The sequence below is a fragment of the Melanostigma gelatinosum genome (genome assembly GCF_949748355.1).
Source record: "Melanostigma gelatinosum genome assembly, chromosome: 17".
NCBI classification, from domain to species: Eukaryota; Metazoa; Chordata; class Actinopteri; order Perciformes; family Zoarcidae; genus Melanostigma; species Melanostigma gelatinosum.
The window spans coordinates 19,221,394-19,242,681 of NC_136650.1; the positions used below are offsets into that span (position 1 = coordinate 19,221,394).

Here is a 21,288-nt window from a genome sequence, read left to right on the forward strand (position 1 = left end):
TGACGAACAACCTGCTTTTGTCTACGTGTGAAATCACGAATCAATTGTTGATAAAATTACCAAAGATTTGGAGTGACAGACTCATCGTTATCATTGTAAATGTGTTGTGCAAGAACGTGAAGCTTGACAACAGAATCAAAGGAGGGGGTTGGGCTTCGTGAACGGTTAATTCTCATTTCAGTATCATCTCTGTATGTCTTTGTATGTTGATATCTTTGTGTGTGTGTGTGCTTCTCCACATGTGTGTATGCCAGATCGGCCGTGGGCACACTGAGGCGCTGGCAACCATGCTTGTGTCCAGTGTTTGATCAGGCTTGTGAGACGAGATACACAAACACTCTATATCTTTGGTTTTTTTTACCTTTCTGTGCACACAAACACACACTTGCTCACGAATTAGTTCAGCTTGAGCCAGGGCGCATTCATGTTCTCTATATATCGTTCTTTTTGCACCAAACAAAGAAAGAATCGGTATTTAACTCAAAAATAACTCACTGGACAGAAATAAACCACAATAACAGCCAAGATCTCAAACCTTCACACTGGGGATCCACCAGAACGTCACAAGTCGACTTTTCTTTTCGTTCATTCTCATCCTGTGTCATCTTTTTTTCATTTTTTTTCTCAGCGTCATCTTGAGCCCGTACGTTACATCGCAGCCAATTTCCTACATTTGAAAGCTGCTGCTGCTGCTGCTGCTATTCTGCCCCTCCCAGTGGGACCAGGAATAGTGTAACACTGCATCCTCTGCCATGCGAGACACACTGCAGCACAGTGTGATGGAGCATCGTCTCCTCCAAGGACATGCCGTCTCATCCCGGTATGTAGAGGGTGGACGACTTCGACGCACCGAGCTGGATATAGTTTCTTCACTTCATTCATTCATCATTCAGTTTTTCACTTCATTCATTCAGTCATGTGCTGCTGCGTCCCAATTCCAACGACACAAGAAGAAATAGTCCTTTCATTTTCATTCCATTATTCTCTCCGTCGTCAATTTTGTTTCTGGTCTTTCTTTAGTTTCTGTCAGCAGCTTTCGGGTGAGGTTTTTATTTTGTAAGTGACGTTTCTATCACGCCAACAGGCTTTTCAGTCAGCTGTGATATTCCTTTCTAAGAGCATTTAACTTAAAGTTTGTCACATTGTGGAACTAAGCTTGGTTGTTGTGAGTCGGTTTACAACATGTACCTGCTGCGTTGGTTTTCCTCTCATCATTTTCTCGCTCTGGAAAACGACGTCGTCGTTCTTGGTCCCACCTACAAGACTCTGATTGGATCAGTTATTCTTTTCAACCAGGGGAACAGCCATCAAAGTGCACAAAACTCAGAAAACCACCAGATGAGGAAATGAGTCAGGTCTACTTTTCTGTTTTGTGCAGGAGAAAGTAAAATGCTTTTCCAATACCACTCTGAAGATTTCCTGCTATTCCTATTATTATCTATTCCCATTGTGATATATTAGTGTACTGGCATTTTTTTCTCGTGTGTACACATTATAGACTTACTAAGAATATATCATAAATTGTCTGACAATAATCTTGGTGTCTGTAGTGAAGTAAAATATCTTGGTCATTTTTTAACAGAACACATGTCTGATGATAACGACATTTCCAGGCAATGTGGTATGATGTCTGCACAAGCAAACAGTCTCTCACGCAAGTTTGGTGTGTGTACAGATGGAGTGAAGATGTCTCTGTCCAGAGCATATTGTACTCCACTCTACACTGCACACTTGTGGTCAAACTACAAAAAAAAGAGTCTACAGAGACTTCAAGTAGCGTACAATGACGCCATGAGAATACTTTTAAAGAGACCGAGATGGAGTAGTGCCAGTGAAATGTTTGTGGCTGCACGAGTCAACACTTTCCAAACAGTTTTAAGAAATTTCATGTACAAATTCATCTGTAGACTGATCTATCTATCTATCTATATCAGAATGGGAGTTTGGTACCTTAGATACAAACAACAACATCTCCGGTCTGATCCTGACTGGGCTTCTTCGTTGCATGTCACTCCGTTCTCTCTCGTGCCATGTTGTCAGTTTGTGGCAGTACGATCAGCAACCGTCCAATGAAGGCAAAGAAAGACAAAGAAAATAATCTTTAAAAATAAAAATACAGTCGGAACACCCCAGAATGAGAGAGAAGGAATTTAGATGTCTGACTGCCACACAAACCGGTCATATAACTGTGTTAAAGAAGAGAACAACGGCTGACGTATAGGAGGGGAAGTGAACAGACAGAGAGACACTGAGCTGAGAGAGTGAAGGAGAGTTGAAGGAGAGAGGAGAATCACCACGAGGCAGCAGGTAGTTAAGTTCAAACTGCCTTCATACTGTTTTATGGAAGTCCTTGTCGCTCACTCTCTGTTTTGCACACAGACACAGATGTTTAGCTGTCTCCACAAGAGGGATCATGCGACCCTCTTGTGCATGTGTGCACCTCTGTGTCTGTCCACGGCTAATCTCGCATTCTTCTGCAGCAAACCGCCTTATATATTCTGCATGTCCAGTTATGGCTGCATGCTCAAGGACCTCTGGTGGTTGCGGGGACTCACACTTTCTCAAAACATCTTTTGTTGCCTGTTTTATACTGCCATTGACTGCCTGCTGACTCATCACCCACGACTCTTAACAGGCCCTCGGCCGATAGGGACACGAGTGATAACACAGCTGAGTGCATCACCGCTACTCTGCACCCACCGACAGAGTGCTTTAGATGGTGTTTGACTAGAACAACTACGGATAACCACACTGCTGAGCACATCGCTGCTATGTGGGCAAACAGCTTGGCGAGTTTCATTTAGTTTGGATCAAATGTCTTGTAGGACGACTACGTCGCCGCTTGTTTTTGAGTTTGAACTTTGTGTGTTTTACGACACCTTACAGCCCACTCGTGTATAGACTGGGAGTTAGCCAATTGTGGGATGTATTTATTCAATCACACGCTGCAGCACTGGTCATTGCAGACACACCTGGCGGAGATCTGCATTCTACTGAGTCTACCTTTCCAGTTCAATTTGATTCAAGTCAAACCAGTTCAGCGCAAATTAATTCAATTCAATGTGGACATACACGCACACAAACAGAAACACATACTGTACCTACAGGTCTCTGCTCTCACACACACACACACACACACACACACTGCCCTGACCCACATGAAGCAGTGTGTAAGCAGTCCGTCAGGGACAAAGAGTTTCTGGCTGTACAGACGTATATCGCTTCCCTCTTTGTTTACAGATAGCAGGGGGTCAGGGAAGGACAAGGAAAGGGGGGGGGGTGCAACCACAGCCTCAGCAATGACAGTAACACGAGGGTATGCACGCACACACATCACGAGCCCCCCTGCGAGTGTGTGTGTAGAGCCCTAAAAGCCTATAGCGCTTCCTTTGATAGCAGCTAATTGGCATCCCACATCACAAATAAGGACAACAAGAGCTGACTGTACATTCACTCATCCTCTGACAGCCAAAGCTCTGAGAGGAAACTGTTGTTAAAAATGCAACTCAAAGCTGATTTTTTTACAACTCGGCTTTTCCAAGGTTCAAAACGCCCAAGAGCCAAATTGTGGTATTCAAATATTAATGGCTGCATTAAATATAATTCATCTCTGTGGCAATGAAAAGAAAGAAAACTGAGCATTAAAATGGAATTGTACTCCCAATCCCTCGTGCTGGACCCTCTGACAAACAGGATACTGCAAATACACATAATGCATATAAACCTTCATACTATTTACATGATAGAGACATTAGAGCTCGGTTTTTATCCACCGCTGAGCAAATAAGCCTTGAAATCCATCAGTTGCTGCCTCATTTCTTTATTTCAACTGAAAGAATGATCAAACTGAAGCTTGTTCACAATGAAAACGGATTTAAGTTCCAGCCTAAACATGCGATACCCTCTCTCCCTCTCTCCCGCTGACATTTCTTTCTGTCTCTCACTCTATCCACCTCTTTCTCTTTGTCAGCCTCGCAGCACAGAATCACAATGCTCATTTGCAATCGCCCTTTCATAAGGCACTGTGCACTGCTCTGGACTCAGCTGTGTGTGTGTGTGTGAGGGAGAGAGAGAAAGAGAGAGAGAGGGGAGGGGTGAGGCTGAAGAATCGTAACATCTTCATTCCATTTTCCGCTCTTTTTTGCTATTTGGCGCTTCATCCTTTGCTCTCACGCTCAGCCAATCTCCCCTTTTATTCTCCTTTGCTCACCTCAGGGACGGCAGTATCTAATTGTGTGTGAGAGAGTGTGTGTGTGTGTGTGTGTGTGTGTGTGTCTAGGCCTGAGGCAAATTGGCTGTAGCACTCCATCGGCGGTCAATCTTTACCGTTGGTCTAGTTGGGTTTGACACTGCCACCTCCCATTAGACTCCTCATACTAGCTCTTTGTCTCCTCATCTCTTCTCTCATCTCATCTCCTCCCACAGATCTGTCCTCCAGTATGTAATCATCCATTTTCCTTCCCACCTACCACCAGCATCCGCATGATGCATACTTACATCGATATACAGTAAAGTAACACTGCGCATTCTATATTTCACATTTTGGTTTGGACTCTCAACTAAACGGGCAGATGTCTGCAGACAATGATTCTGTGATCTCTTACTTTCTCCCTTTCCTCCCCCCCAGACTCTCTCGCCATCTCTTTCTGAGATCGCGGTAAAAGCAGCTATATATTGAAAGGCTTGTCCCTCTGACTGGTCAGACTTCTCTCTCAGTGTCTGCTCACTGGAGGCTGCAGAGTAGTCGAATATTTGATTAGCGGGACACTGATTCATGACGGGCTCATTAAGTGACAGCTCCGATATCAAAGTCTTCCAGGAATCTGAACGCATTAGTTTTGACTTTAAATACTTCAAAACAAAAAAAATTGTATTCACACAGACTAAATCTGTGGAGAAAGAAGAAATCCATATGCAACTGGACAGGGCAGTGTCCACCGAATGTGTCGTAGAGATGATATGAATGAATCTTATGTTGTGGCCTTTAGAGCCACCAGATCAGCTGATCAGCTATGAGAGAGTTGGGAACGACGTGTCATCGTCTCCCATTATCAAAAACCCCAAATGAGGGGATACTGTTGGGAGGAATCAATGCTCAGTCAGCTCTACGTACCCCTGTAGCGTCGGTTTTAGACATGTCAGTGACGCCGTGTTAATATTCACTCGCTACATGCAAAGTGCGTTTTAAGAATAATTAAATTCAAACAAAACCACTCGGTTAGATTTAGGGAAAGAGTGTGGTTGACGTTATCTTGACTCACGGGACAAAATGTCAACGCTTGCCGGTGTTTTATAAAATGTGAAAATTTGAATCAAAGTTTAAACATGACTCAGGTAAACTAAATCGAATTAAAGTGTATGCAGTTGCATCTCAAAGCCTCATATAGCAAGTACAGAGACGGAAGTTGAAGTTTGTGTATAGATCCGTTTCAACAGCAGTGCTGAGAAAGCAAACAAGTGGCAGGGAGCTCCAATGGCAAATTAACGCACTCAACTAATTAACAGAATTGAAAATGGTAATCCATCAAACTGTGTAGTCAGGGCCCTGAAGCAGGAGTAAAATGATATGTCTGCTTTCAATTTGATGTGAAAAATCCATTGATATTCACGACAACAGCTGCTGGCCTTCCGTTAATGATAGCCTCTACCTTAAACAACTTCTTCTCCGTGGTTCCAAACATGAGGGAATGCACATGATGGGAGTTTTCTGAGGGGCTTTCACTTTTGACTCATTGCAGACACAGTTTTTACCAATTCACGTCAGTTTTAAAGTGCAACGGGTAGAAAACTTTAACTCTGTGCACACGCGTTAACATCAGTGTCACAGTTCAGGTCTTCACCTCTCTTGACCTCAGCATCCTGTGCAGTACTTGATCTTTGCCCTTTCACTGAGAGGAGAGGTCAATAAGCGTTAAGGTAAAAGACATGTAATTACAGGAGTGGATGGTCTGGTTTACAACCTTTTAGAGGAGGAGAGTATAGTCCATCCATCCATCCATCCGGCCATCCAATCCACCTGATTGCGAACACCGAACGGTACCCGACTGTGTTTCCATGAGAATAAGAGGCTGTGTTTCCCTGGCAACTATTCTTCAAAGGCCCGCACCTCTCTGCTGTCTGCACTCTCTCTTGATGAGATTCGATGATGCAAGAGCAGCAGCAGTTGTGTTAATAGTTACACCAGGCAGCGGGTAAGGCGGCGCTGGAGTTGTGAGAGCCGCACAATGACTGAGATAAGCTTAATGAGCTCGATCCATTATCGAACTGTAGAAAAAGGGAGAGAAAGAAACACCTTCTAGGTTCTCCGATAGACTGATGTAGCTTTTGGAAGCGAAATACTGATCATTGTGGTTTGACATCTTTTGTTTCTGACCAGGATCCACAAGTGCTTTAATGCTGGGTAGAAACTTTATAGCTCAAATTATCACCTGAATCTGCAGTTCCTCTAAGCGCTGCCGAGCTTTGAGCTCGTTTCAGCGAACTGTTTCAGTGTTCTGGTCACCAAAAGGACCAAAAAGCCATTTTGGTTTTTACTGTTTTGTTCACTCCCCTCATCAGTCAGCTGTTTTCAGTGAAAGAAGAAGCTCGAAAGAACCAGCTCTATAGCACCAAATGGCAGAAAGAGTTAGCGGCTAACTAGCTACTGTAGCGAACATAATGTAGCATTTAGCAGCTAAGAGTCAGATATTTATCACAGGAGTTAGCAGAGACCAAAACAAAGGGTGAATATTGGATTTACATTCATTGGGCGGACACAAAAACAACTTTAAATATATGCTTATGTTGCTCTATCTTCTAGATATGTAGACTAGTTACACAACAGTACGCTAACGTGTTTACTCAGTTAAGAGATTATATGTTGGTGCTATGATAACTGCTTGTTTTTGCCACCCCCAATTGGACAAAAACAGCTATTGCAGGTTTGAACTCCAGCTTGTTTAGACGTAGTAGCAGGTTAAATATGTGTCTGAAGTTTCACTGTTAAGCTAGCTAACGTTAGGTAAAATCATATTCTCACCTGAAGGCAAACTAGCACTAGCCTGATTACATAATTATTGTATAATCTTTTGTTGTTATGTTAATTTGCCCTTCATAGCCCTTTCTTTGCCCATGCTTTTCTTTGTCACGGCTGACTCAATGCTTCTTAAAACTAAAAACGTCTACATTCCTGCTTTTCTCAACACTCTAGTGCACACAATGTTGAATTTTATGTTAATTTATCTTTCTGTCTTGTCCACCTGTCCGTCTCTTTGTCAGGTGCTGATGCTGTAACCACTGTGAGGAGCTGACAAGCCCTGGTTGATGCAGTGAAGTGTTCCAGAGGGATAAACACAAGCGAAGGTAGGAATGAAAAATGAGGAGCGGAAAAATGCTGAGAGAAAAAAATAATGTAAAAAAAAGAAAGAAAAGAAGAACAGCAGCTGAAAAATAAGGACACGGCAGAGAAACACCATATGGAGGAGTCGGAGAGCGGAGGGATGGATGGACAATTTAGGAATAAGGAAACTGGTGATGGGTAGAGAGGAAAGATGAGAGCTAGACAGTCGCTGCATCAGTTGTGTACAGTACAGCTGCTGCATGGGTTTGATTCACAGGCCACTGAATACCCATCAGCCAGTGTGTGACAGAAAGAGAGATCATTGTGCTTTCCAGGCAGAGAGAAAGACACACAGATGGAGAAAGGGAGTGCAGATGGTATTGATGGTGAGTTAATAGTGGTTCGGACTTGGCAAAGACGAGCAGTGCTGTTTCTGTGCTCAGTAAATCCACACTGGTGAGGCTCCTGGGCTGTAACAGGAGGAATCTTTCAATAAGAGCTGAAAGGGAAGCTGGGAGGCCTCGCTGCAACGCTTTGGCTTCCAGTCTGGACCAGGTTTGCTTTTCAGCCGCCGTGCGGGAGCCGAGCCGTGTCTTTATTAAGACTTGAGGAGCCCCTTCGGTTTGGTTTCCCTTGGACTACAGATGAGAGCTGTGTGCTGCGCAGTTGCATAAGACGAGCACTTTGCTCCACTTTCACGCCGGCTGACTGCAAACGTTGTGTGTCGAAGAGAAATTGAAACCAGCGGCCAACAAACACACTTCCTAATTCGCAGAATGCCATGTCTTAATGCTCAGACAGTGAGCATGTGATACATCTAACGGCTTCTTTTTTTTATGTCCATTATGGACACCAGTTCAAGAGGGAAAGGTGTGTTTTTGCCGTTTCCGTTCTGCCACTTAGGTTTGTTTGCACCTTAGGGCCACCAGTGAGACTGAACGGCACCGCGACATAGACGTTGTGTGACAAGACAAGGGCAGAGGAGCCGGGAGAGTGCTGCTGAGTGGTGAAATGGAGAAGTGAGGCAGAGAGGAGAGCTGGAGGGGATATTTTTGAGGAACCCATTCTGACGTCAGAGCCGAAAAGAGAGAAGAACTTTTCTCTGTTTGTGCAAGTGTTGAAAAAAGATACCGACACACAACAAGGACGATACAGCCAGAGGGGGGAATAAAATAAGGCAGAAATGCAAATAACATATCTTATTCTCTTAATACAACTCACCCAGCAGAGTATCTTCTTCTACAAACAACTTGAAATAAAGAGCGGCATCAAGCACACGCAGACCAAATAGAGCAAACCACAAGCCTTTAAATAGATGGCTGAAAAAGAGAAGTGTGAAGTGGACGGAGATACACAGAGGCAGGGGAAGAAAGAGCGAGAGCAGAAGTTTACATCAGTCTCTACGCAGAGTGGCAACCAGTGGCACCGTGGGACCGCAGTGGTCGCTCAGAGCCGGGCTAACCTGGGATTTAACAACAGCAACGCCTTCACAAAGCAAGAGGACAAGGACCGCAGGAGGACAGGACGGGGGGAGACGAACCTAGAGATAAAAGGAAGAGGTATATCACGCGAATAACAGAGGGTAAGAAGAGAGACGGTTCGTTTCTGGATTTCCTGTTTTAAGGTTGAGTGAGTTTTTGTGTTCTGTAATTAATACAGAGACTGATTGCTGGTTGCCCACTAAAGATTGGTGCATCAGACCACCGTTGTAAGCAACTGACCCAGTGTGTGCGGCAGAGCTGGATGCTTTTTCATTTTTTATTTTTTTTTATCTTCTGCTGAGACGTGCAGACGATATCACCAGGCCAACAGTATCCTGGCAACCATCAGCCGAGCGCTGCTCTCAGGATGGGCCACATGCTGCTCCAGACTCAGTGTGTGTGTGTGTGTGTGAACGCTGTACCTCTAACACACACACACACACACACTCACCTGCTCACATGAGAGCTTTCATTGCTTCATATGAGGCTCCGATTTGAATCTCAGCCTGATTCCCTTTATTTATTTTTTCATTCTTGCCTTTGCAATCACCTCGTCAGGCTGAGGATGTGAATCGGTTATTCATATATTCATAGCGTCAGTTCAGCGTGCATCTCGGAGCAGGTGAGGAGATGGAGTGTGTTTGAGCGCGTCTGGACTGATGCTCACAGGCTAAAGCAGTGACTCAGCATCTCTCTCTCTCGCTGATTTGTAAACGTATCACAAAGTGGACGTTACTTTGGAGAATGTCAGCAGGCTGTCTCAGCGACAGGAGGGTGTAACTCCATCCCTCCGTCTGTACCTCAGTGCTGCATTGCAACACCCGTTCTTGCTGAGTTACAGTGGAAAAGGCCGGGCCTTCGAGGGACGGTGGCATCTCGTAACGCTGGCCATTAATCACTCTTGCAGAGGTGGGGGGGGGGGGGGGGGGCTCGGCTATGTGCTCACATAGCACATAAACACTGAGGATACGACAGAGGAAGTGAAACTTGGCAGCAGCTCACCTTCTGCTACCGAAGGCCCTTTATGATCGAGAAGGAAAGGGAACGAGGGGGGATGAAGGGGGGAGGCTTTCGCACTCACACGGCTGAGAGTCGTCTCTGAATATTGCATTCCACTTGGTTTTTGTGTTCTTTTTATGCGACACATGTGGCCTCTAAATCCTCTTCCTCTTTGATCCCTGAACAATCATTTTTCACAAATGTCCTCTTTAAGTAGCTGTTAGTTTGTTAAAAGCATGTTATAATTCCACACTGTCTGACAATATCACGTTTATACCCTGCGTCAGCTTGTTCCTCTTTATTGAAGCCGTCTGATGTTTACAAGTGTGACGTTAACGAGTGAGACTACGTGTTCCTTATGGCTGCAACACTCAATCAAATGGTCATAACGACATATTTGGTATCTGTAGAACGTATCTTTGACGTCCCCATTAGCAGATTACACTCTACTAAACTGTGGGTTCAAACTTGGGGTTAGATACCTTCAGTATAGATACGGCTAATCTGCTAATCTCTGTTTTGAGAATAGATACTAACGGCAATATTTAGTGGTAATGAAAATGTGTTCAAGAGGATCCTATTAATGATGCATCCTTATATATTATGACACATAGCTCTCCTTTACATGTTAGAACATATACGCTGCTTTTCATTTTTAAGTGCTGGCTCTGGCCTTTTACTTGGTACCAGAACAAAATCTAATTTTGTGGGGCGACCCACCCCAATTTTGAATAATATTTAGCTCCACAGCGCGAGTTTACACTGTCTGGCCCCCGGGGGACTGAAGAGGTTGAGAGCAGGGACAACATGGTCTTGAATTTTTAAAAAGCCCGACATATGTTGTTATGAACAAACAAGCATGTCTTCCTGTAGCTCCTGCCCGTCTGACCCAAAGTTTAATCTAATAACGCTTGCATCATCGGCTTCATAAAGTTCTGGCATCTGGCGTCTGGGTATATGAAGTATGAAGAGCTCGTCATAAAGTATCCATATAGGCTGCTGTACTTGAAGCGCATTAGGAGAAAGTAGTCTGTACATACAGGCTTTTATTAGGTTACTGTGGTGTAACTGGATTAAAACCACTGCTCAGCTCTATGACTCTCCATGAGTGACCTTAATGATTCACTCCTGGATTTCGGCCCCCCTCTAATGGAATACAGCATACGCCGCTGTGGGATGTGATCAGTGTCATTTGTAACTGGAATGTCTGACTTCGCTCTGGACATATTGCTAAGACAGAAGGATGGAGGAGGAGAGGAAGAGGCGATAATTAGAAAAGTGCAGATGGGTAAAAAAAATAAACCTGCTGTGCTCTCTCTCTTTGCATGCTGTGTATTGTCGTGCGGGTTGCCAGGTTCTGCGTACTGTATGCATTTTGTTGTTTCCTCCCGTCCAGGTCGCCAGCCATGGGGAACCTCATTAAGGTCCTTGGCAAGGATTTAGAGAACTGTCCACATTTTTTCCTGGACTTTGAAAGTAAGTGAGCGCCGGGGGCTGTGTGCACGTGTCCGTGTGCTTGAAACGTGTGTGCACACGTGTGCAGCGGAGGTGTTCAGTGGGAGGTGGCCGGGGGGTCACGGGAGGTGTATTTGGATGTGGGCTGCTGGGTTGCTGATGGTGGGATGGAGTGTTGTTGTGGGTGTGGTTTGTCATTATCAGACGCTCTCTAGTCCCACTCTGTGCTTTCCGACGCTGAAAGCTGTTCTTTCCGATGATGGTTGAAATATGTGGTGCGTAGGTATTTATAAATGGTGCTCAGGTAGGGGAGGGGTAGGCACAGGGAGGCGAACGTTTCCTCTTAAACAACACTGTTCCGAAATAAAAATATTACATCATCTGACATTTATACAGTATATCCGGATTTGACTCCACATGTAAGGGTGCATTTTCATAGACAGTGATTTGATGGGATTAGATTTAGATCAATATTATGCAACAAATTCTCTTAAACATTGAAAAAAATGAAATGGTGACACTTTCTATGATGCTCATTTCTTTAACAATGCATAATAAAACATACATGCGTCATTATAGCGCTATAATCAGAGCACTCATGAATATTATCCCGTTATAAAGCATTGTATAATGACTTCTAAGGTCAAGTATCATAATACTTTGAATAAATATATGCTACACATATAAAGTTTAAAGTAAACAACGGGCTTGTTGTGTTTCAAACTATTTTTTATTCTCTCAATTACATATTTTTGGAATATTTTGCTCAGTTCGTTTTAGAACAAATGTAATCCCACATAATGCACGATGTAAAATGAGGAATAAATTATTGGATTTTTTTGTTCTTCAATAATTTTCGTTCTTGGGATAATTTGCTCAACCGAAAAAATATATAATCCCAAATCTTTTAAGATTTGTGTCATAAAATGTGGACTGAATTTGCACATTTGAATATTTTTTTTACATTTAAATCTGCAAATGAAAATTTTGATTTAGATTGGACCTTCTCTCTTCCATGTCCCATTCACTGTAACATTTGACCTTTAAACTTAAGGATCACCATCAACACCAAATCAATGACTTTGTGCGACTCGAAGCGAGCTGTAAATAAAACCAAGAGTGGGATTAAAGAAGCTCTGTGTCCATGTTGCCATGCTTCACCCGGGACATACTTCCACCATGCCATTCCAACGACCCCCCTCTCATCCAGTCCCTCACCCCGACACCTTCACCTCTCACACACACACACACACAACTCACACATGTACACGCGCACAACCCCGACACCCGTCCCCTCATCACCCACAGACTTCTCCCCTCTCTCTGTTCCAGGGGGCTCATGGGAAACCTCCTGAAAGTGCTGGCTTGCGCCGAACTTGAGCATGGCCCAATAATTTTCCTTGACTTTGAACGTGAGACCATCCGCTTCTTATTTTTTTGAGTTATCCCTTTCTCTTCGTTGCCTTTGCTTTCTTTTCCTCATTCCATCGATCTTAGCCGGCCATTGTGTCATCGTTACATCCTGTTTTACACCTTTCTCCCTCCTCAGCTCCTCTCCTCCTCGCCCAATGGTTTATCTTTTGATTTCTGCTCCAGGGACTGGCATTTAAAAAGGCATTTGGCTTCTTTCTAAAGGGTCTTATTCACACGTGCCACATCTTATTACGCAGACAGATGCACGATGGCGTAGTGGCGCTGTTGCAAAATGACAACAATAACGCTTTGATCTCGACTACAAAGCTACAAAAACTGAGGGGAAATAAATAGTAAATGCCAATCCTGTGTGGGTTCCTGACGATAGCTAACAAAAAGTTTGTCGTCATCCCGCCACCTCCTCATCCCTTATTGTGCGACCTGTTGTATGTCTGACCTGTCTGTGCACTAAATAGTGTGCGAGTGAGAGAGTGAGACTGATAAAGAGAAACTGAAAGAGAGAGAGAAAGAGGTTGGTGAATAAAACCACCTCTATCTTCCCCCTTTTTTCAATTTATCAGTCAGTTAATTCTAAACTTTGCAGTGTGAAAAAAACCCATCTCAACAATTCATTTTTGTACTTAAAATCTTCTGTAGTTGTGCAACACAAAGCCTAAAACATTTGGTAATGAAAAAAGAAGAAGTCTACAGCCATGTTAGCAGCTCTGTGAGGCTCTACGTGTTGAGCCAGATGCTAACATGCTAGCATGCTAGCGTGCACACAGTGACTACATTTACATGCACCAAATATTCCGGCTATTGCTCTTATTCTGAAAAAGACAATATTCCTAATAAGCTGTTTACATGGCCAATAGAAAATGGTATTCCACTGGTATTGCTGTTTACGTGCAGCTGTGCATATTCGGATTAAGATATTCTCGGCTGTGTTTGACAGGAGTCGAAGCCCTAACACGTCGGTTATCACGTCAAACTAGGGAAAAGTGAAACAGCCTCCCTCTTTCATAACTTAAATCACCTTTTTGAAAAGGTTGTTGCAACATTTGTGCGTATCTAAAAACCTGTTGATGTCCAAGTCCTTCATAATGCCTAAAAGTAGGTGTGTTTCTCCTTCCGACCGGAAATGTGGGCTTGTCGTAAACAGGAACACAAAGTGCCGTAAAAACCCTTGTTGAGACGCATATTCCGAATGCGCTGTGTACATGTCCAAAGAATGCTCCTAAAACCAGAATAAAATCAGCACGTCTCACGTGTCTTAATCGGAAAATGCTCCATTTGGAATAAAGCCTTATTCAGAATATCCAAACGCAATGAGCCATATCAAATTCGGAACATTGTCAAATTTGCAATAACAGTGGAATATAAATGTGCATGTAAACGTAGCCAGTGACAAAACTAGCATGCTCATGTGTAGCAGATGTACTGCAATGTTGTTCACCATCTTAGTTTAGCGTGTTAGCATCCTTGCTAACTGGCACCGACATGTCGTTGTCGCGACTAAAAATCCAAACCAAATTTTTCAAATCAAATCTTTTGTGAACAAGATTTTAAGACCGATTGTGAGACGAAATGAATCGTTAAGATGGGGGGTGTTTTGTAGTGTATCCCGATATATTCTGCTCCTCCTCAACCACTTTCCCCCTTTAACAGCTGGCTTCCTCCTCCTCCTCCTCCTCCTCCTCCTCCTCCTTAACTGACTATGTTACAGTGGGAGAGCTCACTGCTGGCAAGAGACGTCAGCTGTCAAACAGGCTGAATTTCCCCTTCATTTGCTGTGCCTGTGATTCACTTTACTTCAAAAGCAAGTGGAATGAGTCAGATTCGGGCATGGCAGCTTTAGACGCCCCCCCCCCCCCCAGTGCCATCTGTGAGCTCTCCTCAACCCAGAGACACAGTCAACTCTGTCACACGGCTCAACGTTTGGTTTAGACTCTAATCTGAGCTCTCGTTAAACTATTTATGGCTGAATGCTAATTATTATACAGTGTTAAAACCTTTTGAAGGATCAAATCTGACGACAACAATGTGGGTAATTCCTCATTTGGAGTTTCCATCTCACACATGAAAACATGGAATCCTCCGCCATGTCCAACATCAAAAGTAACAATGAGCATATGCTCTGTCCATTTAATTGTTACTGTGGCTAGTAAACAAAATATGTTGTTTACGAGAGAAATGCACGTTAAAGAGAAGTCCTTAAATGAAATAGCTTGTGCTCGTTATGCCAGCCAGTGTGCACGCAGCATAGCAAATACTCATGATTACTATTTCTCTGCAGGGAGGCAATGCCTTCGTGGTGCAAAAAGAATCAGTGGTGCTGGGCAAACTCCCACTCTGGCTTTATACCCGAGTCACACATTAAGACGGAGTGTTGGAGGAAAAAGGAAACCAAACACGGCGGTGACTCAAGGGGCCACATCCTAAATTGTGTCCCTCAAAACACTTCACTCCTGTATGTGTGCAGCACGCCACGTGGGCAAACAAAGCAGAAGTGTGACTGGGAGGCGCCCTGCGGCATCAAACACGGAGTTTACAGCACGCACACTGCTCAGCGTGTAACAGAGACAGATAACGAGGGAACCTGCTGCTCGTTTATTTCAACATTTCTCACAATTAAACCTCAAGGTAAAAAAAAAAAGTCTCTATTTGTAGACATGAAGGGGGAAATAGAGAGTGAGAAAAAGAAGGATAAGACTATGATATTAATCTAACAGGACTATTACTCCGACCGGTATCCGGGACCGTGTAACATGAATCTCCACTGAATGAACGGCTGAAACGATTACAGTTTAGGAGTCGGACACATTGTTTACGTGGCGCTCTCACAGTTACATCCTCATCCAAATAGTTCCGCGAGGTGCAACTGACTTGTCATCTTCTGGTCCGTATTATACACACGCACCGTAATCAAACCTCACTGTGTGACAGAGCGCGGCTTCAGGTCTCTCGTTATAACTCCATGGTGGGTAAATTGGATCATTCATTTAAGTGGCAGTTTTTTTTTTACCTCAGACGGCTGCAATGTGAAATGCAGTAATGTTGCTTTTATTGTGACCACTTATTTATCTCAGGATTTGATCTGGCCTCCTAGGATATCATCTTTTCAGCTCCTCCTCCCTTCACTAATCTTCTCTCCTCAAATTGTCTCATTTTCTCTCGGCCATCTTTCCTTCCCTCTTTCCTGCCACCTCCCCTCAACGTGTTCCAACCGTGCCTTACATCACACTTTCACTTCCCACTCCCCCCCTCCTTCCCTCTTCACTTTCCTTCCTTCCTTCCCCTCACAGATGCTCAGCCCACGGAGGCAGAGACAGCCGTGTGGAACCAGGTCAGCGCTGTGCTGGAGGAGGCTCATGGGATCCTAGCCGAGCTGCAGTCCTATAATGGCGCGGGCCAGGAGATACGAGAAGTGTGTGTGTGTGTGTGTGTGTGTGTGTGTGTGTGTGTGTGTGATACACATGACATGCCAGGGTGAAATTCTGACACAAAGTGTACCATGCAGCATGCACGAGGCACAAATGTGTGAAAGTATTTCTTCAAAACAAACATTGAATGCAATATGTCGGGGTTTTTTTGGCCAATGCTCTGGTAGAAAACTAGTCTCGATGAACATGAGCTGTTGTGCTCGGATTAAGCAGCAAACCAGTTCATTCTGCAGCGGGAACGTTGCTGCTGATGGCATTGTTCTACTTATTCACAAAAGGTTTCCTCTCCTCGCTTCCTAACCTTGAGGACTTGGAGGCCTTTTTTGAAGACACTGAGGAAAGACTGAAAATAGTCCCCAACAAATGCTCCATTCACTCCTGTTTGAGAGAAATATTGCTGTTAGTGAGCCATTTTTTAGAGGTGAAACTAGATTTTTGTAAACTATTATTTCCCATTTATTTCAATGGGACACATGGGCGCTGAGTGCCACAGAAGTGGCAGAGAAACGAATATCGTGTTGATTTTAGTCTATTCGTGGGATTAGTTGACAATAGGAAACATAATGAATAATCTCTTCCTGAGGAGGAATTGTGCTCCCATTTCGTTGTCCGTCTGGTGGATAGTTTGGTTAATTATGTTGAATAATTCATTACAATAACCAAATAATACAGAGATATGTTCCATGTCAATGAAGCTAAATTAGGTTTGGTTGGCAAATGACATTTGATACTCAGTCAATTATTGACGAACTGAAATTGCCATAAAATGGAAGTATTATAAAAGTTGAAAGTGAAAATGTTTTACTGAAGTTTAATCTTTTAAATGGTTTTTGGAGAGTTTCATCTGTGCTTCTGTCTGTGTTCATCGCGTGCAGGCCATCCAGAACCCAGGCGACCTAGCGCTGCAGGAGAAGGCCTGGAACGCAGTCTGCCCCCTGGTGGCCAAACTGAAGCGCTTCTACGAGTTTTCCCTCCGACTGGGTGAGCATAATATTACGTACAGTCTATATAGGTATTTAAGGTGATGCAACACACGTTGTGACGGTCATATTGAAGGTCTGATAAGAACTGTAACCTAAATCTAAATTTAGAAAGAGTCAGCCAGTCAGAATCTAAGAAGCAAGGCCTTGACTGTGGCTCTAAAAGAGGACATTACTTCACCTTAGTGGGTGAGAGGGTTGTACGGGTAGAGACAGAGGAAGACGATTACAAGAAATGAAACAGCAGAAGAAGATGAAGGGTGCACACAGAAAGAAGAGCGTCACTCGCACTCCTACAGGCTTTAATGAGCTTTTCTTGCACTGTGGCAAAACCGTTCTTTGGTCTCCGTTTGTCACATTTTGTGACAGAAATGTGTGTGAAAAGGCCGTTTGGAGTGTCACTTAGCATTCGCAGTGCATACGAGTGCACAGGCACGCTGAAATGTTCAACAGATGGTCTCACAGATACTGAGTGGTAACGCCAGCTGTTGATTTAGTCTTTTTGACAACTACTCAACAGTTGCAGGGTTGTGAGACGCGTGACATGTATCGTACGTGACAGACAGTCGCTGTGAAACACTGTGACCCCGACACATTGTGTGCGTTTCTCTGAAGCTGAAATGAGGCAGATTAACGTTAAGGTGACGAACAGAGGGACTGTTGTTGTTCCTTACAATAGAGATGACATCACGACAGGGACAAAGCCAACATCACAGCTCAGGAGAAGAGCATTCATGAGACAATAGAAATATGAAGGTAATGGTGATATATGTCATCCCATATAAGGTGGGTTCCCTGCTGAATGCAGGGCATCAATTGTTTTCATGTTATTTTGTGTGGTGAATAATGTATGAGGTGTTTCAAGTGTCGTTCTCGTATAAGCACTGTTTGCATCCATCAAAGTGATGCTTCTATGTTTGAGGACATGAAGAGAAAAGAAAAAATCAAATTACCAGAAAATGGGGGAAGATGCTCATCTTGTTCTGTCAGTGCTGCTTCACAGCTCCACTCCATGTTGCCAATGAACCACCATTGAGGTTTTACATGCAATTTCAGTTCGGAAGCATTCCTTAACACACACACACACACACACACACACACTGATGTCCTCTCAGCCATCTCTGCAGCATCCTGACCTAGCAGCAAGGCAGCCGTTGCTTGGAAACAGTGGTACATGGTGGTCCAGCACAGAGAGAGAGAGAGAGAGAGAGAGAGAGAGAGAGAGAGAGAGAGAGAGAGAGAGAGAGAGAGGAGGAATAGAGTTGGGCTGCCTGCCTTCCAATAATAAGACTTCGATCTCGTGGACATCGTGTACTCAGCTTACCGTGAAGAGGGATAACTAATAATTAATGATAATGTATCTGCGCTAATGTATCCATGAGTAATGGTGCAACAGATATCTTGTCGCCCTCCTCATGGAGAGAACGCGATCACATATTAATGAGTAGGAGGGTTGTTTATTTCACCAAAGGGGACAAGAAGAGGTGAAGAGGTCACATGTGCAGCCAACAAACAGCTGCAGGGTCTCTCCATCCAAACCGTCAGTGTTTATACACCCTCAGGAATCAGCGGATAGGGGCCGTGTGCTCTGTGCTAACAGCAGGAGGGCCCAGGCCCTTCAGATGAAACACTTCATTGCTGTATTTATAGAAGGCCCTTGTAAATCTTTAACGCAGAGGAAGGGATGGGGCCTCGGGGGACTTTGCTTCTGAGGCATTACTACAGAGAGGTCCAGCTCTGCTGGTGTCTGATTTGTTAAGAGGCAGCAAAGCAGTGAAAGGGCTTAGGTTCAGTAGCATGTGTGACACAGGGGACGGTCACGGGCCTCTATGGAGCATCATGCAGGCTCTGTTTAGTTCGTCTTGTGTGATGACTGTTTACGCAAAAAGAGAGCTGCTGAACTGCAGAACCGCTGCAACCCGCTCCTCATCGCTGCTCGCGGCTACAGTAGCACAACACACAAAATTTATATTTTCTGGACCAAAGTGGTGGACCGATGGCTCGACAGACCAACGTCGCCATCCTTCAAGTCATGCCGACACATTTAGAATTAACCAGGCATGCTGTCCCAAAGCTTCAGGGCTCTGATGCTAAATGTCTGGTCACATTTAATGTTAAACCTCAGCCAGAAGGACCCTGTTTGAGGACCCGAGTCCTGTCTTGAAACATGAAAGACATGAAAGACAATTCCGATCAAGATCAATTAGAGAGAATTACAGCGGTCTGTACGTCAGGAGATAAAAGTCTGTGCATCAGCAGAATGTCATGATTCCAGCTTGTTTCTGATGTCGAAGTGTGTTTGCAGAGAACGCGCTGCGCAGCCTGCTGGAGGCGCTGACCAGCCCGCCGTACGCTCCCATGCAGCACCTGGAGAGGGAGCAGGCTCTGGCCAAACAGTTCGCCGAGATCCTTCATTTCACACTCAGCTTTGATGAACTAAAGGTGACGGGAGTCTTTTTTTCCCGGTTTTATTACAGCCCCTCAGAGACTGACCTTTACTGAGGTGGAAAATCAATATCATGAATCTCACTCTCCTCTCACCATGCAGATGACAAATCCAGCCATTCAGAATGACTTCAGCTACTACAGGAGGACTATCAGTAGGAACAGGCTGAACAACCAGCAGGTGAGGCCTCGGAGACGTAACATGTGTTGCACGGCTTCCCTTTCTTTCGCTCTTCAATCATTAATGACCCGAGGTGTTCCCAGAGATGTACGTGCAATACTCCTTTTCCCATTCCAGTGTCGCAGATTAGAGCCACTCTCATTTCACCGTCTGGATGACTTGATTGTTGGACTGGCTGTGACCGGTGCTGGTTAAAGATATCCCTTTTGTTTTGGCACACAGCTGGAGGCGGAGAACGAGGTCAACAACGAGATGGCGAATCGGATGTCCCTGTTCTACGCTGAAGCAACGCCAATGCTGAAGACTCTGAGTAACGCCACCACCAAGTTTGTTTCAGAGGTAACATCTTGTTCCTCAGTCAGATCTTTAGATACGTCGACGGTAACAACGCTTGGTTAAGGAGAGACGGCATTTTTCATGCACTCGTCAACTTTGGGCTTTTTTTTGCTTCCATAACGTGTCTTCTTTCAGACCAGTGGAAGGAAAACGTCCAAAATACACATTCAGGTGTATATTTTACAACTTTGTCAATTTGCGTCGGTAGATTTCTCCTAAATTCACCAAAAGTTACCATTATATAATGCCTCATTTGCATCATTAAATTAATTTCAGGAAACTTGTAATACAAAAAAATGTTTTTCTTAATGTAACACATCAACTGGGGGAAGTTTCATGTTGATATCTATTAGTTAAAATGTTTTACTCATTCAACTGTCTTCAAAATTGATGTTTTCCAAAAAATATCGTTAAAGGCCGTTTTCTCAAAATTAGTTTTTCTCACTCTGAGCCAGAAATCTCCACTTCAGTTGCTCTTACATTCACCAAACTTTACAGTTTCATTATCTTCTATATTATTAAGGTTTCCTCAGAGGGGTTTGTTCATATATCGTTCATAGCCTGATTTATACAATTATAGTGCATTGGAAGCAGTCTGTTTCCAACTTCATTGCATCTCCACGAAACTGACATTTGAGACTTTTGCAAAATCTCCAGGACATTCGGGTTTTTTTGTATTGAACTCTGCACATGTGCTCAGTCTCCCCCTTGTGGTAGAACGTTGTGTTCAATCAGCTACAGACGACAGTGTCCTTGCATTTGTTCGTGAGGGAAAGGATGAAAGTTTAATTTCCAAACATTCAAATCAACGTTGTGGTTTTCTTTTAATGCAGAGAGGCTTTTTTTCCCCTCCAGAACAAGACCTTGCCCATCGAGGACACCACGGACTGTCTGAGCACCATGGCCTGTGTGTGCCGCGTCATGCTGGAGACTCCGTGAGTACTTTCCCTTTTCGCTCCATCAATCCCGTCCCCGCTTCTCCTCTCCAAAGGTCAGAAGTCGATAGATTTTAATTCATAACGAGCCCTTTCAAAGTGAACACAAAAGAGGTCGTCTCAAGTTTGAGCCACGAATTCAACAGAGTCAGAGTGTCTTTCACGCTCCGTTTAAAATCTTTAATCTTTATTGTATTTGATGTCTTTATGCGAACAGAAAGTCATCAGCAATTTGTCTCGGCAGTCACACAGTGCTTCAGTATTCTGACCCTGACTCCATGTCCTCTCCTGTCCTCATTTCT

At 44.0% G+C, this 21,288-nt stretch overlaps 1 protein-coding gene across 4 annotated transcripts in view; it reads left to right on the forward strand.

Annotated features, from left to right (window-relative positions):
- fam49al (family with sequence similarity 49 member A, like) overlaps positions 1 to 21,288 on the forward strand; it is a 30,172-nt gene that overhangs the window by 5,703 nt on the left and 3,181 nt on the right. Inside the window, exons 1-9 of one of the 4 annotated variants that reach the window (XM_079287552.1) lie at positions 751 to 820; positions 7,258 to 7,341; positions 12,586 to 12,665; positions 15,972 to 16,093; positions 16,985 to 17,090; positions 19,395 to 19,531; positions 19,638 to 19,715; positions 19,938 to 20,054; positions 20,907 to 20,986. In XM_079287552.1, the coding sequence (XP_079143678.1) occupies positions 12,593 to 12,665; positions 15,972 to 16,093; positions 16,985 to 17,090; positions 19,395 to 19,531; positions 19,638 to 19,715; positions 19,938 to 20,054; positions 20,907 to 20,986 (713 nt within the window). In that variant the 5' untranslated portion in view covers positions 751 to 820; positions 7,258 to 7,341; positions 12,586 to 12,592. Of the gene's footprint in view, positions 1 to 750; positions 821 to 7,257; positions 7,342 to 8,728; positions 8,901 to 11,194; positions 11,275 to 12,585; positions 12,666 to 15,971; positions 16,094 to 16,984; positions 17,091 to 19,394; positions 19,532 to 19,637; positions 19,716 to 19,937; positions 20,055 to 20,906; positions 20,987 to 21,288 lie in introns of those variants that run through there. The other 3 variants (XM_079287553.1, XM_079287551.1, XM_079287550.1) reach the window with 3 other exon arrangements.